The following is a 23,988-nucleotide window of genomic DNA, read 5'->3' as shown; positions in this document are numbered from 1 at the left end:
GCGTTGGCAGGAAGTAGCGTAGCCATTAGCACGGCCGGCTGTGGAACGGAAGGATGGTGGTTTGAATCCCATTGTGCACGAATATTTTAATCAGGAAATGCTTTTAGCTCCAGTTGTCGGCAGTGTGGCGACGTCCTGCCGAGACCGAGAGCCAACATCCAGGCACTGAATTCCACACATCCGGGAGCTGAAACTAGAGCATCCGGACACCGTACGAGATTTAACGAGACTCATACGTGATCTGTTAGGGGCATTGAGAGAGGGCCGCTAAGAGCAAGATGGGAGCTCCAGGGCGAGAAGGGCTTTGGGCGGAAAAAAACTGCTTCCGCGCCGTCCCCATGGATGGCGCCGCGGTCCCACACTCAAGCATGTAAAAGACCGGCCGCTAGGCATTCACCTCATCACGTTTCCTCTGTTGGCAGGCAGATGTATACACCGTCGCAGAGTATTCGAACGCGCTGCATATACATTCTTGTCAGGCCGGCGTTGTGTCCGCGTACGCTTCTGCATCGTCCTGGATTTCAATGCCGCCACCGTCACAGCTGCTTAAGCCGAGCAATGGAGCCTGAAGAAAGGAGAGATAGGAAGCGTCTTGCGGAAAGCGATCGCTTTGCGAGTGCTACGCCAAAGCAGAAGACTGCTCGCCCCTGCCGACAACACCATGATTATGCGGCCGCTCCCGAAAGCGACAAGGCCGCCACGGTTCGCGGCTGCCTACCTAAGCCCGCACTACTGCAGGCGATCGCTTCGACGCAACAAGAAGAGTGTGCTGTGGTGTGGAGTGTTGAACACTAGACCCATTTCAAGATTTTGACTAGTAGCATCTACAACCAATGTGTTATGCTCGTAAACATTTCATGCTTACTCTACTCTCGGTTAGGGAAGAGGCAGAGATTTTTTTTTTCTGGTCTGACTAGAAAAAGCGTGACACCTCTGCTGACAACCTTCTACTGACAGCGATAACGCATTAAAGGCTTTCGCCTTAAAAACCTAAAGAACCTAACGGCCACTAGAACAGGAGGGAAGGTCTAGTTCTTTGATCGGAGGGCCCCAGATAGATTGATAGATAGATACAGAGAGAGGGGAAAGGCAGGCATGTTAACCAGAAAGGATTCCGGCCGCTGGCCCTTCAGCTCATGACGTTTCCCCCTTTGGCAGGGAGATGTATACACGCTCGCGGAGTATTCGAACACGCTGCATATACATTCTTGTCAGGCCTGCGTCTCGTCGTGTCCGCGTACGCTTCTGCATCGTCCTGCATTTCAATGCCGCCACCGTTACAGCTGATTAAGCCGAGTCGGGGGGCCCCAGTGTTTTAGAAAGGGAAGGGGGAGCAGTGACTCTATATGCAAGTCATCCTTCCGCGGTTGTGCGCCTTGACGAGTCCGATGAACGTCTGCGCTGAGCAGAGGTAGCAAGGTTTGCCCCGGACGATTTGGCCGCGCTCGTCCGGGTACGACGGCTTCGCTGGCGGTGGAGACAGTGGTCGCGGCTCTTCGGCGGCTTGGGGGCAGGGTACCTGTTGCAATACGGCCACCTCAAAGGGACACAGCCAGGTGATTTGGAGCTCCCCGTCGATGATATTCCGGCAGTGCGCGTGCAGAGCCTTCAGGCGCGGAAAACGGCTGGACAACCACCTGACGTGGGACTCGGCGTGTCGGGTAAGATTAAGGTCAGAGAGGACGCACAGGTAGCGCAGCGACTTTGCCAACATGATGTCATCCTAAAGAACAAAAAAAGCATCACTGCTATAAAATGGATGAGAAATGTGCACTGCCATTTATAGGCAGTGCACATATTGGCATATATTGGCGTGCACTGCCATATATTGGCTCCTCCTTGGGAGACCATTGTCGCTTGTTTATCAAAAGCTTGCACAGCGATCCTACACTATCAATGAGAAATAACGAAAAAGAAGCGTAGCCAGCGTAAGAAAATATTGGAGGCAATACTTAAGTTCCACTTTAAGAACACAGCGTACAGAAAATCGGAAGGCCCTCGAGCTTCTGTCTTCCGTTCGACGCAAACGTGGATAAAAAATCCGAAACCCGACAAAACCCTGAGAGGTACGTGTTCATGCTACGCCCGCGTAATTAAAACTGGAAGTGAAGGCTTCTACGAGATGATTTTCTTGTGTATAGTACTGCCAATAATTTTTTTTATTATTTTCTTACCCCTTTCATTCTGCTTTTAACCTGCCTCCTTTGTATCAGCTCTCTTCACCGATTGCATATTAGCACCACGTGAAAACAGCTGCCAGGGTTGGAATGAATATCAGTGATCCAGAAAGAACATAATCACCATTATCATACCAAACAGAATACTACCACAAACACGCAGTTAAAGCACCTTTGCCTAAAAGCGTTGAATAACCACAGAAGCGTTGAACAGCCACGCAGTATTGGCGGATACTTAAAAACGAAAGCTCTCCATAATGCACACGTACGCGCACTTACCAAATCCCAAAACTGAACGTTTTTCAATAGGCTTAGCCCGCGGGCTGTATACTTAAACTTACGGCATTTTTGCTTTTGATTGCAGGGAAAGTGCTGCAGTGCTATATAAAAAAACTTAAACAAAAACCGAGGCAGAGCTGCCGTCAAACATGATTCAGGAGCATGTGTGCCAATATTATTAGATAACTACTAGTGTTGACCTCATATACAGCTTTCGCTAACGCCATAGTGGCCGCATTTTAGGCCACCAGGACTACGCCGAAGGGCATTTCGCTTATATAATTCCCTCATCCGCCCATGCTCCGATATGCACCGTGCAAGCTATGGTTGGTTCATCGTAATGACAGCCGTGTCGCTTAGTACAAGCTTTCTACAGGGTGTTTCACCTATATCCTTACACAGCTTTTAAAAATAGTTCCAATATACTGTAGCGCAGCAAAAGACGAGGACACAAGAGACGAGAGACGAACAACACGAGCGCGTCTCTCGTCTCTTGTGTCCTCGTCTTTTGCTTCGCTACAGTATATTGGAACTATGTACCAACAAGCCCAAAAAGCCACGCTTTTAAAAGTAGGGTTTTTGACTTAGAAATGCACTTTTCAGGCATCGCATTATCAGCAGTGTAGTACATCATAATACAGATATGGCGTGCTTACTAGCAGGCTGGTTAACTGATATTGAATAGTTAACTTTTTAACTGTTACTGTCAGGCTCCTTAATTACTGAGCAGGGTGTAGCCCAGCGTAAGTAACATCCAGATAAGTTTTTAGAAGTTCGTAAACGTGGCTGCCGTCGGAACTGCGGCCCAACAAATTTTGGCGATTTCGACGAGTTGCTTGCACTCGAGAGGTTGCTTTGACTGCAAGCTTCTCGAAAGCTCATATTTTGGCGTGATTTTGCCAACATTTTCTGGGCTACAGCGCCAAGGGTAACCGCGCTTTCTAAATTCTAAAAACAGATAAGGATTTTAATTACGGTGGGCTTCACGGCTCTAAATAATTAAGCAGCGTAAGAGTAATAATTGAAGACTTACCTAATAAATAAAACTTAATCAGCCTGCTAGTCAGGACGTCTAAGCTTCTTTCTGATGCAGTACACGGACGGCAATGCTGTGCCGAATACAGCGCTCGTCTAAATCAAAAAGCCTATTTTGAAAAAAAATTTGCAAAATCTTAGGTGAAACACTCCGTATATTAAAATAAGGGCAGCCAAGCTCTAAGGATACTATGCCCTGCATTGCCGCTGCAAGTCCCTTCCCCTAACATAATACCTGGAAGACGTGGTTGATGAAGTTCAGCCCAGTGTACTTGAGAACGAGGACGCTCAGTATGTGGTTGTTCGACAGCAGCTCTCCCAGTTGCTCGTAGTCCGGGAGAGGATTCACAGAGAGGTCAAAGATCCGCAGCTCGGACAACACGCACGTTGCGGAGAACAGGAGGCAGCCCAGGTTTGACACGCTGTAGACTGTGAGACGGCCATTGAGGCGGCTGACACTCAGTTCAGCCATGTCACTGGAGTTTAATATCAGCTCGTGCATGCAACAGTCGCAAGCCCTACTGCCACCGTCAGAACCTGGACGAACGTCCAGGTCCCGGATGCTGCGACAGTTCTGGCCCAGTCTCCGGAGTGCGCCATCCTGACGAACAGCACAAGGGGCGATTGAGAGCGCCTGGAGGTCGGGCAGTGCAGCCAGCGCTCCCACCAGGTCCAGACTTTGTTCGCAGTGGAAGGAATTGACGTTCAGCTCAGTGAGGCTGTTCATTCGCTGGAACAGCTCAAACAGGGCGGCGTCGCAAGGACTCCGAGCAGTTGCGTGCGGAACGCCACCCATGTTCAGGGGGGACAGCAGGACCAGGCAGAAGGTTCGCACGGCCTTCCACTCATTGCGCTGGCCAGCCTGCCAGATCTGTTCGTGAAGGTCTGGCCGGTTGACGGCGACCACGACCAAAGGCCCGGACAGAAGCGTCTCTCGGCTGGACACCGCCAGGTCTTCGAGTGGCGCGCAGTTCCACGTGTGCTCCTGGGGTCGGTACAGCACATTGGCGCACACGGCAGCGCAGTGCGCGAACTCGAATGAGGCGGGCGGTTCGAGAGGTGCCGACGGCGGCACGTCGGAAGTGAACGTGAACGTCTCCACGGTGGTCCGACTGGTCAAGATCTGGGCACACCCCGAGACGGCTTCGTCGAATAGACCGCCCGCGAGGTGCACGTGAAGGTCCGTCAGGTTCGGGCAGTACGAGACGATCACTTCGAGAAGATCGAAGTTGGCGGCGCCTTCGACCTCAACGTACATGCTGCGGAGGTTGATCAACAAGGCGCCGCTGTAATGACGTTCGTAAAAATTGCTGATTTTCTTGTTGTACATGCGCGCTTTCACTTCTTCGTCCGTCATCGAGAATTCGAGGTGCGTCAGATGTCGGAGCGGCCCCAGGGTGGAAGTAATGAGGCAGGCAGCCGTCAGACGGGAGGCAACGCACTTCAGGGTGCGCAGATGCTTACAGTGGGTGATCAGGGTGCAGAGGTGATCCGGGTCTGCGACAACGCAGTTATTAAGACACAATGCCACGAGAGCCGTTTTCCTGCTTGCGAGGTTCCAGCGAAGCACCGAAGCATTTGCGTTGGCGGCCAAGCAGTAAACACGCTTAGGGTCAACGCCGAAATCGTTCTGAAGCATAGTATCGAGCACGCTGCGCTAAAGACGCGTATACCTGAAAGTTCTCTTTGAGGAGCTTCGAGTGCCTTTAGGCGGACGATGAAGCACCTCCGATGTGTCGAAAACAATTTGCGACTTTGTAAGCTTCACAGCTACCGATTTTCCATAGGCACATGCAGCTCCTGGGTGCCGACAGCACTCAGCACCCCGTAGTTTCGCGAATAAATACTGTAACTGATAAAAGGCACGTTTGAGATACTCGCCGGTACAGTCCGAGATAGCTGTTGACTGTTGTCCGCAGTCATTCCTAAGAAGCGGAGAGAAGCACATCGCTTTGAAAAAAAAAATATCTGCAGAGTAGGTTTCCTTATTATCACTGCTTTGGATCCAGTAGTAACAACACGTTGCCGTTTACATCCATGGTTCGTCCAACTACGGCAACGTAGTTGCCACGTGAAGGCAATTGCGGTGTGCACAGGCTGTGAGAAACGTTTAGAGGCATGCAGTTTCGGCCGGCATGACGTGTCTTCAGATGCTTTCCAGATTGGATCGCATGACGCCGTGTGATAGAGAATAGCATTGCTAACTTTGGAACAGTGACGCGCAAAAGCCTGCTGTAAGTTTTTCCCCGCGTTCATAACTATCTTTCAAACTTTCATGATGCTGCAGCTTATAGCTCAGTAAGGCATGTTGACGGGCTAGTTGTTTATTCATCTTTAAACTTGGGAAAAACCCACCTAGGCGCAAATGATTTCACTACACAAAAAGAGACGAGGAGACGACTGTCCGTTGTCTCCTCGTGTCTTTTTGTGTAGTGAAATCATTTGCGCCTAGGTGGGTTTTTCCCAAGTTTAAAGCTGCAGCTTATGTGTGACCATGTTGGACTGGAACAAATCATCTCTTTGGTGACGTGGTCGCTCACCAGTTGCAATACCATGATCCTAATAAATGAAGTCTCTATGCTTATCAGAGATAACTTGCTTTGGGGCTAGTTGGTTCATGAGTGAAGTTCAGAATGGCGCAAAAGATACACATACAGGAAAAAATATGGGATGATACAAAGAGCGCCTACTACCAACTGAGTTTATTGCGGAAACACCCTCTTTTATAAGGCAAGACATATCAACCACGAACCGGAAGCAGAAAAAACACATATTCATGGTTTGAATTCACATTTCGAAACACCATCGGCAGAAAAGAAAAAGCCACAAGAACAAAAAACAGAATCTAGAACATGGCCGTCTAAGAAACCCAGCTCCTGGCGGCAGAGTTTAATCGATGAAGTGCTAGTGCACGTGGACCCAGCTTTCTGGGTCCACGTGCATTAGCACTCATCGATTAAACTTTGCCGCTAGGAGCTGGGTTTCTTAGACGACCATGTGTAGTTCTAGATTCTGTTTTTTGTTCTTGTGGCTTCTTCTTTTCTGCCGATGGTGTTTCGAAATGTGAATTCAAACCATGAATATGTGTTTTTTCTGCTTCCGGTTCGTGGTTGATATGTCTTGCCTTATAAAAGAGGGTGTTTCCGCAATAAACTCAGTTGGCAGTAGGCGCTCTTTGTGTCATCCCATATTTTTCCTGTGTGTGTGTGTGTCTTTTGCACCATTCTGAATTTCTATCAGAGAGCCCTGACTGGGAACCGATGTTTGAAAAAATATCAACCGACATTACAAAGCGCACGGGAAGACTAGGGACGACACAACTGGACAAGAAAATCGCTGCTCTCAACAAAGTTTTCTCAGAAACTTTTCTACGTGAGCAGCCTGCCTGCGCCGTCACAGCAGCATTGACTTTCGCTGCGTACTCGCCAAAGGGAGAAAAAAAAAGAAGAAAAATGCAGACAAAGAAGGAAATTAATTATGCCATGTTTTTATATGACGCAAAAGTGCGTTCCAGGTGTGCCAAATATTGCTTGCGCTTGACCGTAAACTCGTTTTGAGGCTTTGTCACTGAGTGTTCGCTGAGGCAGTTATCACCCCCAGGTGGTCGAAGTTTCTGGGGCCCTTCACTACGGCGTCCCTCATAGCCTGAGTTGCTTTGGGACGTTAAACCCCAATAAACCAAACCAAACCATCCATAAATAAACGACCGTTCCAGTATCTCTCTTTCAAGCTGCTCTCTGCTGTGTCCCACGATTGCAGTCTTGTGCAGGTCGCACACTTGAGTGCAAGGGTTACTCAGCTGTTTGTTTTCAAAGACCATGCGTATATATTCTCTGAGGCATTTCATAATGCACAGGCCTTTTTGGCAGGTGTATACTACAGGGGCCAGACGTGTCCAGTGCACGCAGCTGCAGACCTTGGCGCGTAGGTGCAATGTGGGCCAGTGTTCTGTTTATTTCATCAGCACACGTTGGAGAGCAGCCGCCGCGGTGGCTCAGTGGTTACTGTGCTCGGCTGCTGACCCGAGAGACACGGGTTCGATCCCGGCCGCGGCGGTCGAATTTCGATGGAAGCTAAATTCTAGAGGCCCTTGTGCTGTGCGATGTCAGTGCACGTTAAAGAACCCCAGGTGGTCAAAATTTCCGGAGCCCTTCACTACGGCGTCCCTCATAGCCTGAGTCGCTTTGGGACGTTAAACACCCATAAACCACGTTGGAGAGCTCAAGAGGAACTTTCATCTCCGCCGGTGTGACTTGCAACCACTGGCTGATAACAAAGTTACACAAGTTACACGCGTTGGTTGCCTTTCGCGTACCCTGGGGACTTTTGGGTCCGATAGTACGTTACCATTTTGCCTAAGCATTCCAGTGTGCTAACGGGACAGCAAGATGAACTCCTTCCATTTATTATTCTCAGTAAAAATTTCTTCTCTGTCTCCTTCTGGCTATGTTGGCACTTGTCCCGTATCGGTGAGAAAACTGAATTTCCAAATCTTGCCGGCAGTCGACTCAAATTCGTGACGTCCTTACCAAAAAGAAAGGGTTGCAACCTTTTTCAAGCGAATGGTGGCATACCGTAGCCTTCTGGTAACCGCACCCGAAAATTGGAGTCTATGCATGCATTTCACTCGCGCAATCGACCGATGATGGCAACATCTGCATTTCGTTTTTTTTTTAATCAATGCATACACAGCCGCTGACCAAGTCAAAGTAAAAAATTGACGCTTCAGAACCCGTACGGGTGCCTCGTTAACACCGAGGCTAAAAGGGCAATCAGCCGAAACAACGCTGCAATCACATTCAAAGAGCGGAACTTGACAAGAAGCCTTTTGCTTGAGTTATCATCCATTCAAACGACAGCTGATACCATGAACAGGAAGGAAGGGACGATGCCACCTGTGTACATGCAATCATTACTTCATATTCTACGCATTTAGGTTTCGACTGCTTGTCTTCTTAGCCTCATTGTGAACAAGGAACCCGTACGGGTTCCGAAACGTCATTTTTTTTTACTTTGAATTGTTGGTTTGGTTTGGTTTATGGGGTTTAACGTACCAAAGCGACTCCAGCTATGAGAGACGCCGTAGTGAAGGGGTCGGGAAATTTAGACCACCTGGAGTTCTTTAACGTGCACTGACATCGCACAGTACACGGGCCTCTAGAATTTCTCCTCGAAAGAAATTCCGCCGCCGTGGCCGGGATCGAACCCGCGTCTTTTGGGTCAGCAGCCGAGCACCATAACCACTGAGCCACCGCAGCGACAGTTTGAGTTGTTCAGTGACTTTAAACATTTTTCTCTCTAATTTGACACAAATTCGACGTTTTTCCGGCCATTCTGTGACAATTTTCACAATGCCATCGCGACTACCGGTGGATGTGACGTCACACCGTTCCCGTGGTTATATCGACGTCCGCGCTATTTCGACGCAATTTCGACATTTTTGCCCATAATTAATTAATTAATCTACAGTCATCAAACTTGGCTTCTAAGTTAATTTTTTCCTCCTCTATCTGCAGCAATCATCGGTTTTCTTCTACTTTTTTTAGTTCCGGAGTGAAACGCATGTGACCCGCTTTGTAAACGGACGACAGTATGAGTCATTAAAGGCGTTCGCCTTAATAAAACAAAAATGCTTTCGCATTTAAAGCACGGGGACAGTCTAATGCGCGCTCCGTAATTTTTTAATCATGGCGAGGCCTTTTTTAAGAACAAGTATGGTAAATTGAGCTTCCTGGGAAATATTACTGTAGAGTCATTACGAAATAAATATGTCGATTAACTGCTTTCACTTCCGGCAGCTTCGTTTCAAGCAATAGGCTGTCCAGCAAGGAAAGCGTTTTGTCCTCAGACACGTCGTTTTCTGGTCGACAGGAATTCTACCCATCATGGAGATGACGTAACACCACCCGTCATTTTGTAGGTTGGTTTAAAAGGGGAGCAAAGTAGGGACTCAATTTTTGATGAACTGTAATTATTTGTAACGAAGGCACTTTTGTTGCGAAAGCAACACTACGCGAGTCGCCAAGCCGCTTCGCGGAGCTGGCGAAAGGTCATACTGCGCATGCGCGAAGAGCAGTGACGTCACATGGCTCACAGCCGTCGCGCCGCCGCCTTCGCTGCGCGGGTGATTCAGAGGTGCCGCCGCCGCGCTCGCCAGTTGCGCATGCGCAGTAGCGGCGCATAACTATAGCGTGCCGGGGCCGCCGCCGCTGCCGCGCGCTCTCCATCGCCTCTCTCTCTCTCTCCTCGTTGCTTTCGCAATCCTCCAGGTTTAGCCAGAGCTAAACCACTGCCAATGTTTGCACAGAAACCACCTCAGCTGCGTTTACGAGCAGTAGGATATTGGTCAAGCGGTAGTCCTTCCTCAAGTTAATGTCACGTAGTGGTTACTGCACTCCGGCGAGCAGGAAGATAGCAATAAGGCCTCCAAACGAAACTCGTCATTCGGCTGCTGACTCACGTACGCAAAGACATGAGTGACTCGGCGCCGGTGTAGCAACAAGTGTGCTCGGCGGTCGTCGAACAGAATGCCCGCCGCTCTGGGCGGCGCTCAGTTTAAAGCTGACAACGAAGTATCGAGATACAAAGCGCAAAGTAACCACGACCGTCTGAAACAACGCTCAATATGCTCCGCCTCGGTGCGATCAACCGATATAAATCTGGTCGCATCTTGCATCATAAGCGATAAAGACATGTGAGGTGGATTTCCACGTAAACAACCAAACATTGCAAACCTTTGCTGCAATCTTTCCTTTTAGCGCGCCCTTACTAAGCTGTTGGTTACTATGGCAAGTAACTTCGATAAACACCCAACAATCAGGTTAGAAGCTGGTTTCATTTATCAGGTCAGATAAACTCAAATTTTGCAGCGCTTTCATTCATGTCATTTCTAGGTACATGCTGTTTTATTGCATTTCATTTCATTTATTGAACCCTCAAGGCCAAAAGCATTAAAGAGGGGAGTGGTTACAAAACAAGAAAATACATAAACAGATGCAATACATGATATAAAACAAAGTATTATCATATTCCTGTTATACAATGTTAGCTAGTGCAGAACGAAAATGTTGGTTATCACTTATTTCGACTATATCTGCGGGAAGGCGCTTCCATTCGCGTGATGTACGAGGCAAGAAAGACTGAAATGCAGTTACAGTGTTACACGTTTCAATGCCAACTTTGTAACGATGATCAATCCGGTTTGACACGTATCTGGGGGACGAAATGATGCCATCATGTAGCATGGGATCATGGTATAGCTTATGAAAGAGGCTCATACGAATTGTCTGACGGCGGGATGTTAAAAGAGGCAAAGAAAGATTAGCTTTCATGCTTGTTACACTTGCGGTACGGTTAAAGTTGGACAGGATAAAACGAGCAGCGTTATTTTGAACTAGCTCAAGCAAAGTTATCAGTTTTTCATGATGGGGATCCCATATGGCGGCGGCGTATTCCAGATTAGGGCGTATTAGTGTTGATAAGGATTAGTTTTGATAAGGATTTCAGTCGAATTAGACTATCGGTGTCATTGCGTAAAGAAATTTGTTTTTTAGTCCTTGCTTTCCAACATTTGAGTGCCTTCGAGCTGTCTTCGTTGACCAGTCTTCATCACTGCTTTCAATTTTCTGCCTTTGTGGACTGAATTCAGCTACACGGCAGTGCAAACCGGCTCCATTCTTCAAAGCAAATCGTTCCGTATTCTTAACGATTTCCCCAGGTTACCCACGCTATATTATTTCTTTTATAGTTTCCTCGGCTCTATGTTCATCTCACTCGTATGCCATCCATTGGCTGGTAACAAAACACCTCTGTATGAAAAATAGGTTACTTCTTCGCGACGGGCACACATCCGGCCTCCACTGCAGTCCCTCTTGATGGCGGTAGGGGGCGGAGACCGGAAAGGCGCAGGAGAGGAGGATGTTCTCCGCCGGGAGGAGAGGAGGAAAGCACGCTGCCATTCGGAGCTCCGGTTGTACACAACGCTCCCTTCCCCCTTGCAAATGACCGTGTTAGCAGTCGAGGAGCTAGTGCACACATGGGTATGCCATCATCAATAGCTTCACTACGATCATTGCTCGACAGAAGGCTCTCCCAGTTCTCACCAATAAACTCGGCCCTGTCCCCACAAAGATCCTAATCTCAATCGATCACCTGAGTCTTTCGCGCCTCCTGCTTCACTTGCCTCTTCTTGAAACCCATGGTATGAACTTAAGGTGTGACCTTAAGGTGACCTTAAGTTGACCTTAAGGTCGCACCAGTTATGTTTCCTTTGCATTGCATGCCATGACAACGCTCACTTGTTTTCTGGATATGAAGTACGATATGATTACCTAGCAATCATTACATGACCAACACTGCTTTCTCACTATCTCTTAAGGTTGCACATATTTTCTTTTCCATAGACCACTGCGCTAACCTCAATTTAAGTTCAGCATGAAATAAAAACTGGTATGGCGCAAGAAACGGGGACACAGAAGGCACACAAAACACAGGACTGACGCCAACTTTCAACTGGGGTTTATTGCACCAAGCCTGCTTTTTATACCACAACCAAGCCATATCAACGAAAGCGTAAACGTTGTACATATAAAACGGCAATTCATGCGACCACTGGCAATAAAGTAACGCTGACGCGTTGTTTTAATGAGCGTGCAAGTGAGCATTCCCGAAACTTGCGCAACAACGAAAGAAGCTTCCTGGTGGACCACTGCAAGAGCTGTTCTATTTGCCGTCCCGAATTCGAGAAAGCTAGATTTTTAAAGAGTGGGAAAGATAAAACTGAGAGAGAAATTGTTGAGGCATATTTCATTGAAAAAGCTGGCAACAAATGCGTTAGCAGGCCTTCCATTATGCTTAGCAGCGCCGAGACGTCTTTTATAGAAGGTTTTTTGTAGTTCGCAGATTTCCCTTGGTTTTGTGGTCTTATTTCGTCCTTTCTATCGGTGTTTTACAATTTCTAGATTCTTAGACGCTAAGACGACTGTTCTTCAGGAATGATCTTCAGTTTTTATCACTTGACGCTAGGTACTGTATCTTCAGACTTCATCCCTCCTTATTGTTATTGTTGGTCATGTTTTTTCCGCGTTATTGTTGGTCATGTTTTTTGCCGGGTTATTGTTGGTTATCTTTTTTCACGTGGTTTTATCTCATAGTCGTTCGAATTTTTGCTCTGTTTCGCCTTCATCACGCGTTTCATAATTCGTTAGTGTGGATTTGTCATGCCCCAGTGCCTTGTTTCTTTTTTTCTTTTTTGCCTTGGTTGATGTGTTTCTGCTGGCCAGAAAATAAGTTGGCCTCCCAAGCTCTGTTTAGATTAGATTGTTATGATCAGCGTTACTTTATTGCCAGTGGTCGCATGAATTGCCGTTTTATATGTACAACGTTTACGCTTTCGTTGATATGGCTTGGTTGTGGTATAAAAGGCAGGCTTGGTGCAATAAACCCCAGTTGAAAGTTGGCGTCAGTCCTGTGTTTTGTGTGCCTTCTGTGTCCCCGTTTCTTGCGCCATACCAGTTTTTATTTCATCATGAACCAACTCGCCCAAACTAGAGTTTTACTTAAGTTCAGCCTTTGTCGTTAGCCTCCAAGTTTCTTCCCCGTAAATAAATGCAGATAAGATGAAAATGTAATGTGCTTTCGTCTTCTGATATACTACTAAACTTACTGATGATCTGAAAGTACCTGCCAAACACCATTCGCCTCGTTCTAATTCTCCCAGTTATTACACTGTCTGGGAAGCGGGCGGAGTGGGTGCGGGTACAAACGCCGGTTAATGACATCCTAGTCGAAATGAAGAGGAAGAAATGGACTTGGGCAGGGCATGTAAAGCAAAGGCAAGATAACCGGTGGCCCTCAGGGGTATCGGAGTAGATTCCAAGAGAAGGCAGGCGTAGCAGGGAGCAGCAGAAAGTTAGACGGGTGGATGAGATTAAGAAGTTTGCGGGTATACGGTGGCCGCAACTGGCAAAAGACAGCGTTAATTGGAGAGACATGGGAGAGGCCTTTGCCCTGCAGTGGGCGTAGTGAAGCTGATGATGATGATGATGCCTGGGTCTGCGGCCACTACTTGCAATAAGGACATATATATCCTTACCACTTCCTATGATACAGTGACTACACTAAGATGTTATTTTCTTGCCATGCTCTTGAACATTGCTTTTGTTTTCCGCATATTAATTTTTTCATTAACCATTCTTTTTTTCCTGCCTCCATTTTCAATCGGTTTCTGCAGTTTGTCCACTGAGTTACTCAGGAAGACAAAGACATCAGTGAAGCTGACATTACTAAGCTATTTTCCATTACGTTTTATCTCCAACTCACTCATGTCAAGGTCGCTAAACACCTCCTTTAAGCACGCGGTGAATATCAGTCGACAGGTCGTCTCTCTCTACTGGACTGAATTCCTGATTTAAAACGTACCACTTTCATTGTGCACAACAAAAGTCGCGGTGCAGCGAATATATTTTGTACTATCTCTACTTATAATTCCTCCCCGACACCCTAGTTAAACAATGCCTGCATAACAGGACCTCTCAATCGAATGCACTTTCGTAACGCATGACGACTATATATAAGGGTTACTTCTATTCTGCGCATTTCTTGGTCGCCGGACCGATGGTGTCATATGGTCGCCGCTCTAGCAGCTCTGCCGAAAGCCAGATTGTTTCTTTGATTTACTGAATTATGTTAGCAATACATCAGTAAATACCAGTGAAAATTGGTCTGTATTTTTAGATGTCCTCGATGTCCTTTTTTCTGCATTAAGATGATCTCAGTTCAAAAGTATCTTCTGGCGGGCTAGTTGGTCTTAATAGTTTATATTTCAAACTGCGCGAACAAAAACAAGGACCGAGCAAGAACTAGGTAACACACACAAGCGCCGACTTCCAAAAGTTGGAAGTCAGCGCTTGTGTGTGTTACTGTGTTCTTGCTCGGTCCTTGTTTTTGTTCGCGCAGTTTTAAATATGAATTATCTCAGTGTTCATTTGCACTAGAGGTTGTGACGCGCTTTATATGCAAGTAGCAAGCTTGTTTAGAAAAATGAGACCTCCGTTCTTCTAGGGACCAACAGTTACTTGATACACACCTACTGTTTTTTCCCCTATTAATTGTCTGTAAAGCTGCCTTTGTTTCATTTTTCGCTACCTGTGGGTGTCTAGTTAATCCCCACCACTGGCTTCGTCATAAGCACCTTAATCGGGGAAATTGGTGAATCGTCTTAGGTAGTAAGCTGGCTAACAAATTTTTAATAATTAACTTTTTAACTACTAGAGAGGCGCCTATTTGTAATTAGAGATTTATAGCCGCTCGTTAGTAAGAGCGGCATCAGTTTTCAGAATTTCGAAAATCCAGTTGCCCTCACCACTGTGGCTCGACGAAGTTTGCCGGTACCGAGCGAAAATACATGCGCTTTTGAAAGCGTGCAGGGAAAGCAACCCCACCAGTGCACGTAACTAATCGAAAAAGATAACTTTTGTCGACCCGCAGCGCCAGGGTAATCGCGTTTTTGAGATTCTAAAAACGAATATGGCTTTTACTAACGACCGACTACAGGTCTCTAATTTCAAACAGGCGCTTTGCTCAAATAATTAAAAATTAATTATTGGAGATTAGTTAACCAGCTTACCAGTTAAGATGATCCGCTGGTTTTCTGGTGTCCGCCAGACCTTGCAATGCCACGACACAAAAGCCATAATTTTACCCTACAGAGCCTATTTTTCAAAAAATATTTGATAGTGTTCCCTGAAATACCCGGCATATCAGGCAGGATTCTAAGGGAACGGTGACCATAACAGAAGAGGGCACATATCTAGGGTGAAAGGTGAGTGAGAAGTATTCCGGGTGAGACAACCCGCGCTTTTCGCAGGGAAAGGCTACGGGAGATCAAATGCAAATCACTTTTCACACTTTAGACCAAAGTGGAACAATAATGATAAGACAGACTGCACAGGCTCATGTTGCCCTAGGCAAGCGGCCAGTAGGCCAGACTTTTTTGCCGTGCATCTCCTTCCTCCACCCATCTACCTTAGCGACGCCATGCTACGCACCACCTGTTCAGAATTCGGATGTGAAATGACGACATGCAGAATACTAAAGATTGCGAAGCCCAATAAATTGGTTCCTCGATGTTATGGCCTGGTATCACGTGACCCCAGAGAATGAGTGTCGCTTTCTAGTGTGTATTCAATGAATTCATATCGCAATTTCGAACTTCAGCCTCCCTTCCGCTAACCAATGTATTCTTTTACGCTGCGACCGCGGTGACCATCGCGCTGTCAGCCCGTTATCTCCCACTCGGTTTTTTCGCGCTGCAGCAGCAGTTGGGCATTTTGGTTTTTGTGTCAGGCGGTGGACCCTCAGTCGTGGGAACATCATTGGCCGCAGCAATAGCTCTAAAACCACAACTGCTGTCCTGCCTATGCAATGCTTACTAATAACGTCCAAATCCTAGGTCTACAGAACCACAAATCAGGTTGCTTTCAAGGCGTAGTATTATTTTCCCGGCCTAACCTTAGTAGTGATGATATGGCTTCTATTCACGAATGCGCGCTGCGATGGAGCTCTTCAGGAGAGTATGGTAAGACGTACTCCGCACACTTTTAGAGCTTCTTGGCTTGCCAGATGAGAAGAACAAAAAATAAGCAAGATAGATCTATCCAATGCAGCTTTTTTCATGCCCATTTTGGCAAATAGATCCCTGTTTTCAGCAGAACAGCAGTCACCAAATCAGAGATCAGCAGCAAATAGTCGGGTCAGGGAACGATATCACACCAGTTGTTCCGCAGAAGAGAAAGATTCCAGCGTCAAAAAGGCGCACTTTTGAAATCAGGTAGCATGTATGACCACTTCAGAATTGTGTACGAGATATAGTGAAATGAAAGCCTCGCGCTTAATAGTTTCATTTCTCGGACGTCGCAAAAAATACCAAACAGGCGCCTCGTGAGCCTGCCATTATCAGGATACAGCCATCGGTTATTGCGAAGTGTACAAAACAAGTTCTCGCGGCTACCAAAGATGTACTGGCACAGACCACGCCTTACTTCCTCTTCCAGATCGATCACAAAATGAACAAGGGAGGGGAAAACCTCAGGTTGCTAGAGCCAACGTTTCGACAAGGGGACTTGTCTTCGTCTGGGCAAAGCGTTCATCATCGGCAGGGATTAAATAGGGCCTTCGCTCCGAGGAGGAAGGCCCCGGGGGTGGGGAAGGAAAGTGGTGTGGGAGGGGATGCGTGTCAGGAAGGGGAGGGAGGTGAATCATGATTCGTTAGGCTGCAATAGTGGAACAACTTATATCCGGGGGGGGGGGGGGGGGGGGGGGTGTAATGAACAAAAGGCTTTGAAGGGGCTGCGACGGGGGGGAGGCGCTGGGTGAACCTGCAAAACTCAGATAAAAGGATTAGTCAGCGCGGTACAGGGAAATGAGAACAAGAAAAAAAAAAGAGGCTGGCACTGGAAGGAGAAAGGAAGGGGGGCATTTCCAGGAAGGACAAGGCAGGGGGGGGGGGAATGGCTCGTGTTCAGACAAAGCCAAAAAGTGGGGGCGGAGGGGGTAACAGGAGTGTCATGGTTTCTGAGAACTGGTAGCAGGGGATTAGGAGAAAAAGAAGAGAGAAAAAAAAGGTGAACAAAGGGAGAGGGTGACAAGGCCGGAAATGTGGTGGAAGATATGACGTGGGAAGGGTGCAAGGAGCGACAATATACGTATGTGAGGTTCTAGGAAATAGTCTGACCACGTGCAAGACATTTGTTAATTTAAAATTATGCTGACCCTGGAATGTACCTGAGAGATTCCAGGTTTCCTCTGGACATGTTAATCCCTGTTGGTTGCAGTGTTTTAAATTTGTGGATTAGGAATGCTTCTCTGTATTTTCTGTCCCTTGTCGATTTGAAGGCTGACTGAAGAATGAACAATTTGAGTTCGTCGAATTTGTGATGGCGTTGATTAAAATGGGTCGACACTGCCTTCTGTTCATTCCGTGTTGTGTCAGCCCGGTGCCCGTTTAATCTGGCACTCATTGTTTGTCCGGTTTCTCCGATATATTGTTTCTGGCAGTAGGAGCACTGGAGCATGTAGATAATATTAGACGATGTGCAGTCAAAACTGGTCTTTATATCGAAACTGAAATCGCTTGCCGTACTTTTAACCGTAGTGTCTCTTTGTAAATGTTTGCATGTCTTGCATAGTTAGTCGGCACTGAGGCAGCAGGTCCAACGGGGCGGAAATTGCTTTCCAATCTTTATTATTCATTAGAGTTTGATTGTTACTTTTCCTTTTTCAATTTCACGTCTTCCAATGCTCCACGCTAACAGGGCTACTCCCTATTTCTTTGTACAAAAAATTTCACGGCCAAGCATATAAAAGTTAGGCTTATCTTCACAACCGCACTTCCTGGCTAATATATAGCCTCCGCAGATCACCTTATTCACACTGTGGCAGGAGGATTCCGGGGCAGAATTGAAAGACTGCCTCATTCTTCGCGCCCCTGGAACAGCAGGTGCGGTTCTAGAACATTCTGAGCCTCTTATATTCCTTCGCAGAGGCGAAGCCGTGAACAGTTTGCTTCCGTCAGCGCAGAGGTTGGTAATCCGCCCGCAGTTCGACAACGATGGCAAGCTACGACATCTTTCAGGACATGCCTTTCGACCTCATGGCCCTCCAAAAAGAAACAGCGGAACGAAGTGGCTACCACTTCTTTTATCAGGTAAGTGCATTCGTTTCGTGATCTTCCGAGGGTCAGCACGAAGTTGCTAGCTCATGTGCTCTGCAAGCATAACATGCACTCCTTATTGCGGGATTGTTGTGAGTCCATGCACACCTCCCAAAGCCGCTTTAATAACATGTTCACCTGGTAGGCGTGTCCTATGCGATTTGTTCCAGGCTTCCAAGTCTATTTTCAACAGGTATTTGGCTTTTCACCAGCACCACCAGCTCGTCGCGTATGCTCGTGGCGGTGCGGCTACCAAACGACCTTGAGTCGTCGTTGCCTAGCAACAGCTTCAGCTGCGCTCCAACAGATGGCGCCGCGCCGCTGCCGTCTGTGGAAACAATTGAACACCTCATAATCAAATGTGATGGTATCCATCCAGATGTCGATGCAGGCACAGTCACTCTTTCTGAGGCCCTAGGGTTTAAAGATAACAATGGTCATGTAAATAAATCTGCAGTGGAAGTCAGCAAAAAGCGATTGGAGGATTGGTGGCTGAAAAGCAGAGATGTGGCATAAGGTTAGAATAGTAGGAAACCGTGGGCAAAGTTGATGGAGAATCTTAATGAGAATTGCCAACACAGTAAACAAAAAAAAAATAAAGAAAAGCTGAGCATGGTGGCAATTGCCACCACCCCGTTTCAAAGGGGGCGCTCCTATCCATCCATCCATCCATCCTGTCGCCTACACACCCAGAGGGCGCAACCCTCGCATAGGCTCGACGGTGAGGCTGGGGCTTCGGCGGTGCTTGCGTCAGCGGCAGCATGCGCGGAAGAAACCTCTTGGGTGATTTGTGAAGGTTCGCAAACAGGGATAGGCAGGGTGTAAAAAATACGCTGACCTTCTGTACCGATGCTGTGCAGAAGAAGGGCCTCGAAACGCTCGGGTGAGAAGGTCGACGATCTTGAGGCCACGAGGAACGCTTCGAACATGCGGTGCCATTGTGGCCATGGAACAGCGCGACGGCCCGGCACGGGAAGGAACGGCGGCGGCGGTGGGATGGCGACGCTCATGGTGCTGAAGCAGCGAGGGAAGGCTCAGGAACGAATATAAACCTCGTCGCCATTGTAGTGTTCGGGCTTCTTGGTGTGGCGGGCCCGGGAGAGCGCCGCAGGGAGTCAGGAGGCTGCTGTGGTCTCAGACGGACTGTCCTTTAATAACATTCGCAAAAGCATTTTATACACAAGACACTGGCGCCACGGTACGGACAAAGTGAAAGCGAAACCGAAACTCAGACGATACAACAGTTACCCAACAATATACCATATTGACGCAATCAGTCAGGTGATAGAGAAATGCGCACAATATACCCAGCCCTTATATACAGCGTTCATTGATTACGAGAAAGCATTCGACTCAGTAGAAATCTCACCAGTCATGCAGGCATTTCGGAATCAGGGTGTAGAAGAGTGTTATGTGAAAACATTGGAAGATACTTATAACAACTGCACAGCTACCATAGTTCTCCATAAAGTCAGCAATAAAATTCCAATAAGCAAAGGTGTCAGGAAGGGAGACACGATTTCGCCTATGCTATTCACTGCCTGTTTACAGGAAGAATTCCGGGGCCTAGAATGGGAACACTTGAGGATAAGAGTTAATGGAGAATTCCTAAGTAATTTGCGATTCGATGTTGACATTGCTTTGCTGAGTCACTCAGGACATGAACTGCAAAGCATGATCAATGAATTAGACAGGCAGAGCTGAACGATGGGGCTTAAAATTAACGTGCAGAAAACCAAAGTAATGATCAACAGTCTAGCAATTGAACAGCAGTTCGCAATTGGTAGCCAGGTGCTGGAAGTAGTAAGAGAATACGTCTATTTAGGGCAGGTAGTGACAGCAGATCCGGATCATTAGAGAAATAACTAGAAGAATAAGAATGGGGTGGAGCGCATATGGCAGGTTCTCTCAGATCATGAATGGTAGCTTACCAATATCCCTCAAGAGAAAAGTATACAACAGCTGTATCCTACCGGTACTCACATATGGGGCAGAAACGTGGAGTCTAACAAAGAGGGTCCAGCTTAAGTTAAGAACAACGCAGCGAGCTATGGAAAGTAACGTGATAGGTGTAACGTTAAGAGATCGGAAAAATGCGGAGTGGGTGAGGGAACAAACGCGGGTTAATGACATCTTAGTTGAAATCAAGAGGAAGAAATGGGCTTGGCCAGGGCATGTAATCGAGGCAAGATAACCGCTGCTCCTTAAGGGTAACGGAGTGGATTCCAAGAGAGGGCAAGCGTAGCAGGGCGCGGCAGAAAGTTAGGTGGGCGGATGAGATTAAGAAATTTGCGGGAATACGGTGGCCGCAAATGGCGAAGGACAGGGTTAATTGGCGAGACATGGGAGAGGCCTTTGCCCTGCAGTGGACGTAGTCAGGCTGATGATGATGATGATGGATAGATACATGGATACTGGGCCCTTTCCTTACTGGATAGGATACTGGTTAGATAGAAGGATACTGGGCCGTATACTTTCCGCAAAAAAAAATCAAATTTGCGTACTAAAATTGTGACGCATGCGTTCGTCGTACACCTTTGCGGGTGATGTCTTACAGTGTCTCGTTCTATTATGCATGGGTTCTCAAGTTGAAGGCCAGCTAGCGAGAGGTATTCAAACCTAGAGCCTCTTTCACTCCGACCTTTCTGGATCCGATGTTTATGGATTCAGCCTTCGGAGGGGCGTCTTCGTTTCATTTCTCAGGGCGCAATCGGCGTCCAGGTCCAACGCTCACGATGACGCAATAATGCTTTCTTCTTCACAGCAGGTAAGCAGCCTCAAATGCCCTCTGAGTGTTTTTTTTCTTCTTTATAGAATGGGATAGAGCTACCCGACAAGCGTTACCACGAGCAACCACTGCCGAAGAGGCCTGGATACACGGTCCGCCTATTCGAATACTCCACCGACAAGACGTAAGTGAGAAGCGCTTTTGTTTTGAACCCGAACATGGCGCAACCAGGGTGTCGTACCCGTAATTTTTGAAGCGAAAAGCTTCACTAGGCTAGTCAAGACCGCGCTTCGCGTGAGCCAGAGCCTAGATTCGCCACTTCTGCGCATGCGCGAAACCCAGTGACGTCACGCATGGCGCAGGGGGTCGCCGTAGCCGCCGCTGATACAAACAAAAATGGAAAAAAAATACATTACAGAAATAAAATCTCCGAATAAGAAAAGATGCCCAGGCTTAGCTTGGTTAAGCCAACAATGCGCTGCATATTGCGCGGTCTTTTTGCGCGAGGTATTGCTTGGCGGCACTCGATTTTCTCAGCAGCTTTTCCTCCGTGACGTATGGATGGATGGATGGATAGGAGCGCCCCCTTTGAAACGGGGCGGTGGCAACTGCCGCCATGCTCAGCCGTCCTTTATTTTTCTTTTTATTATTTTCTTTTCTTTGTTTTTTTTGTCTTTTTACGTGGTTTGGTGACGTCACGTCACCACGTGACGTCACGTGGTTTGGTGGCTGCCCGGCCGCTCCCAAGGGCTGAACTGAGTGATTGCAATATGCTACGCATAAAAAATAAATGGAAGACGAACAGTACGCCAGGAAACATATCTCGGTAGGCACCCGAACCACGCCGTAATGGAAGGAAAATGAAAAGAAAATTGGTTTTAAGGGAAGGAAACGACGCCTGTCTCTCTCATATCTCGCTGGATACCCGAACCGCGCCGTAAGGGCCTGAAGGACAATGAAATGAAATGGAAATTGCTTTTAAGGAAAGCAAATGCCTGTCTCTTATATCTTGGTGTACACCCGAAAGGAATGCACACCACAGTACATGTCTCTAAAGCAACCTTCTAAGACAGCACGGTATTCACTACACGCGCGTCTCCTCCTCTGCCTCTGTACAAATTTGTATAGTAAGACAATAAGTTTCGGAAAAGCCAGAAAGCTATACCCTAAGTGTAACCGTAAGTACAACCTTAAGCTAAACCACGAGTATCGCCGCAGCTTTTCTCTTCGAGATAGCTAGGCTTACCCCTAGCTAAGCCAGAGCCAATTTTTTCGGGATTGGTTCAAGTTCAGGTTGACGCTTTTCGGGTTCAGCTCCGGGATCGGCTCCAGAGCGACATTCTGTTCTGGTTCCAACCGGTCCGGACCGTAAATGGGTTCACGACAAAAAAAAAATAGAACGTGGATGGGTTTCATTCAACCTTGTTATATAAAATAAAATATGCCAAAGTTTGTTTAATGCAATGCGAGCTGTTCTCACTTAACCCACTTTGTTTATTGTCCGCGGCAAAAAGACGAATCTACGGCAACAGCCACAAAATGAAACGAACTCGAAATCAATGTAAATCGGCTATGTGAACGCTATAATCCATGCGAGGAGATAGATACAAGGCGAAAAGCCAGTGGATTTGGCATTTACAAAACCCTGAAGCTTGAGGAGTTTCGGAGACCCCGTCGCACGAGTAATTGGTCTCTCCTGAAGCTCGAGTCAGTCGGGAGCTTCTCGTACGCAGTGCACTTACGCGGGCGCCGACAGGACCGCCGCACGCGGCCTCTACGTTCCCACGAACTATTGAGAAACGAAGCTGTCATGCATCGGCACCTATATACAGACAGGCACCTTTCTGTCGCCCCGAAACCAACTCGCCACTCATCACCCCCGCCCCCATCCCCCCATTCTTACTACATGGTAAGAGAATATGCGAGAACCCTTCCACCGCCCATCCCCCAACCAACAAGAGCTTCGTGGCAGCACTGGCTCTCTCTAACATCCAGAGCTTACCAAACAAATTTTATTTAAATCGCCTCGCCTATAGCCTCGCCTATAGCCCCTATAGCTCTATAACTTTAACAACACAGCTAATCGTAGCTTCTCGCTACTGCAGTCAGAAATTACGACTTTGGCTCATTCTGATAACGTCGACGTCTTTTGTTCTAATAAAATGATTTATTGGTTTGAAGGTTTATTAAAGGTTTGAAGGTTTATTAAAACGAAATACAAATTAGTTGTAAGTTTCATAAAAAAGTTAGTACTGTAGAAGGTCCCAAAGTGAAAACTGTCTGGGGGACCTCCCATCAGGAATACATAAGGAAAGTGCATAAGTTTGGCAGGGGAGCTGGAATAAAAGTATACAATCAAGTTAAAACCTATTAGTGTAATTTGCGGCAATGAATAAGTTATACAATAGTTAGCGGGCATAATTTAACAAAAAAGACATAAAACAGCAAAACATAAGAGCAATAGAAAGAACACAGAAAGACATCAGATAACAATGATCATTGAATAAATGCAGATATAAAACAGAGGCGGAAAAAGAAAGGAAAAAAAAGAGGTTCGAGATGAGTAACAATATGACCGTTTGCTGTCAGAGTGGGGAACAGAAAATACGATTAAGGCATCCTTAAGCATGGCATGAAGCTGAATGGTTTGATAGGAGATGTTTTTTTTTTTTAGTAAAGTGCAGAAAGCGGGCTGCGAACGTGCGGATTTGATTGCTAGTGGTAATGAATTCCAGGTTTTGATGGCGGAGAAAAAAGCAGTTTGTTTTCCACAGTTTGTGTTCACTTTTGGTAGAAGCATATTGTTTTGTTCAGAGAATCTAGTGTTATTGCTATTAGCAAGGAAAGATGCGGAACAACAGAGAAGTTGATTATTATCATTGCGAGCGCGGTAGATTAGAAGACCTAACCTAAGATTAAAGATATGAGAGAAGCCAACAGCCACAGAAACCAAGGAGCATAGGGGTTTTTTAATTTATTTATTTTTTTGTGGTGTTAATCAAGTAAGAATATTACTGTCGCTTAAAGCTAATTGATTAGAAAAGCAGAAGAAAAAACAA

The 23,988-nt window shown here is 46.9% G+C and overlaps 1 protein-coding gene across 12 annotated transcripts in view; it reads left to right on the top strand.

The window, feature by feature from the left end:
- Window positions 1-23,988, top strand: part of LOC149366344 (uncharacterized) — a 435,928-nt gene that overhangs the window by 368,170 nt on the left and 43,770 nt on the right. For 7 of the 12 annotated variants that reach the window (XM_089550271.1, XM_089550274.1, XM_089550255.1 and 4 more), the window contains 2 exons: window positions 18,032-18,195; window positions 21,016-21,113. In XM_089550271.1, coding sequence (XP_089406397.1) covers window positions 18,100-18,195; window positions 21,016-21,113 — 194 coding nt within the window. In that variant the 5' untranslated portion in view covers window positions 18,032-18,099. The remainder of the gene's footprint in view (window positions 1-18,031; window positions 18,196-21,015; window positions 21,114-23,988) is intronic. The other 5 variants (XM_089550296.1, XM_089550283.1, XM_089550286.1 and 2 more) reach the window with 2 other exon arrangements.

This window comes from Amblyomma mixtum, chromosome 1 (assembly GCF_055824585.1).
Source record: "Amblyomma mixtum isolate Tamu chromosome 1, ASM5582458v1, whole genome shotgun sequence".
In the NCBI taxonomy this organism is placed as follows: domain Eukaryota; kingdom Metazoa; phylum Arthropoda; class Arachnida; order Ixodida; family Ixodidae; genus Amblyomma; species Amblyomma mixtum.
This window is presented reverse-complemented; position numbering and strand designations above follow the sequence as displayed.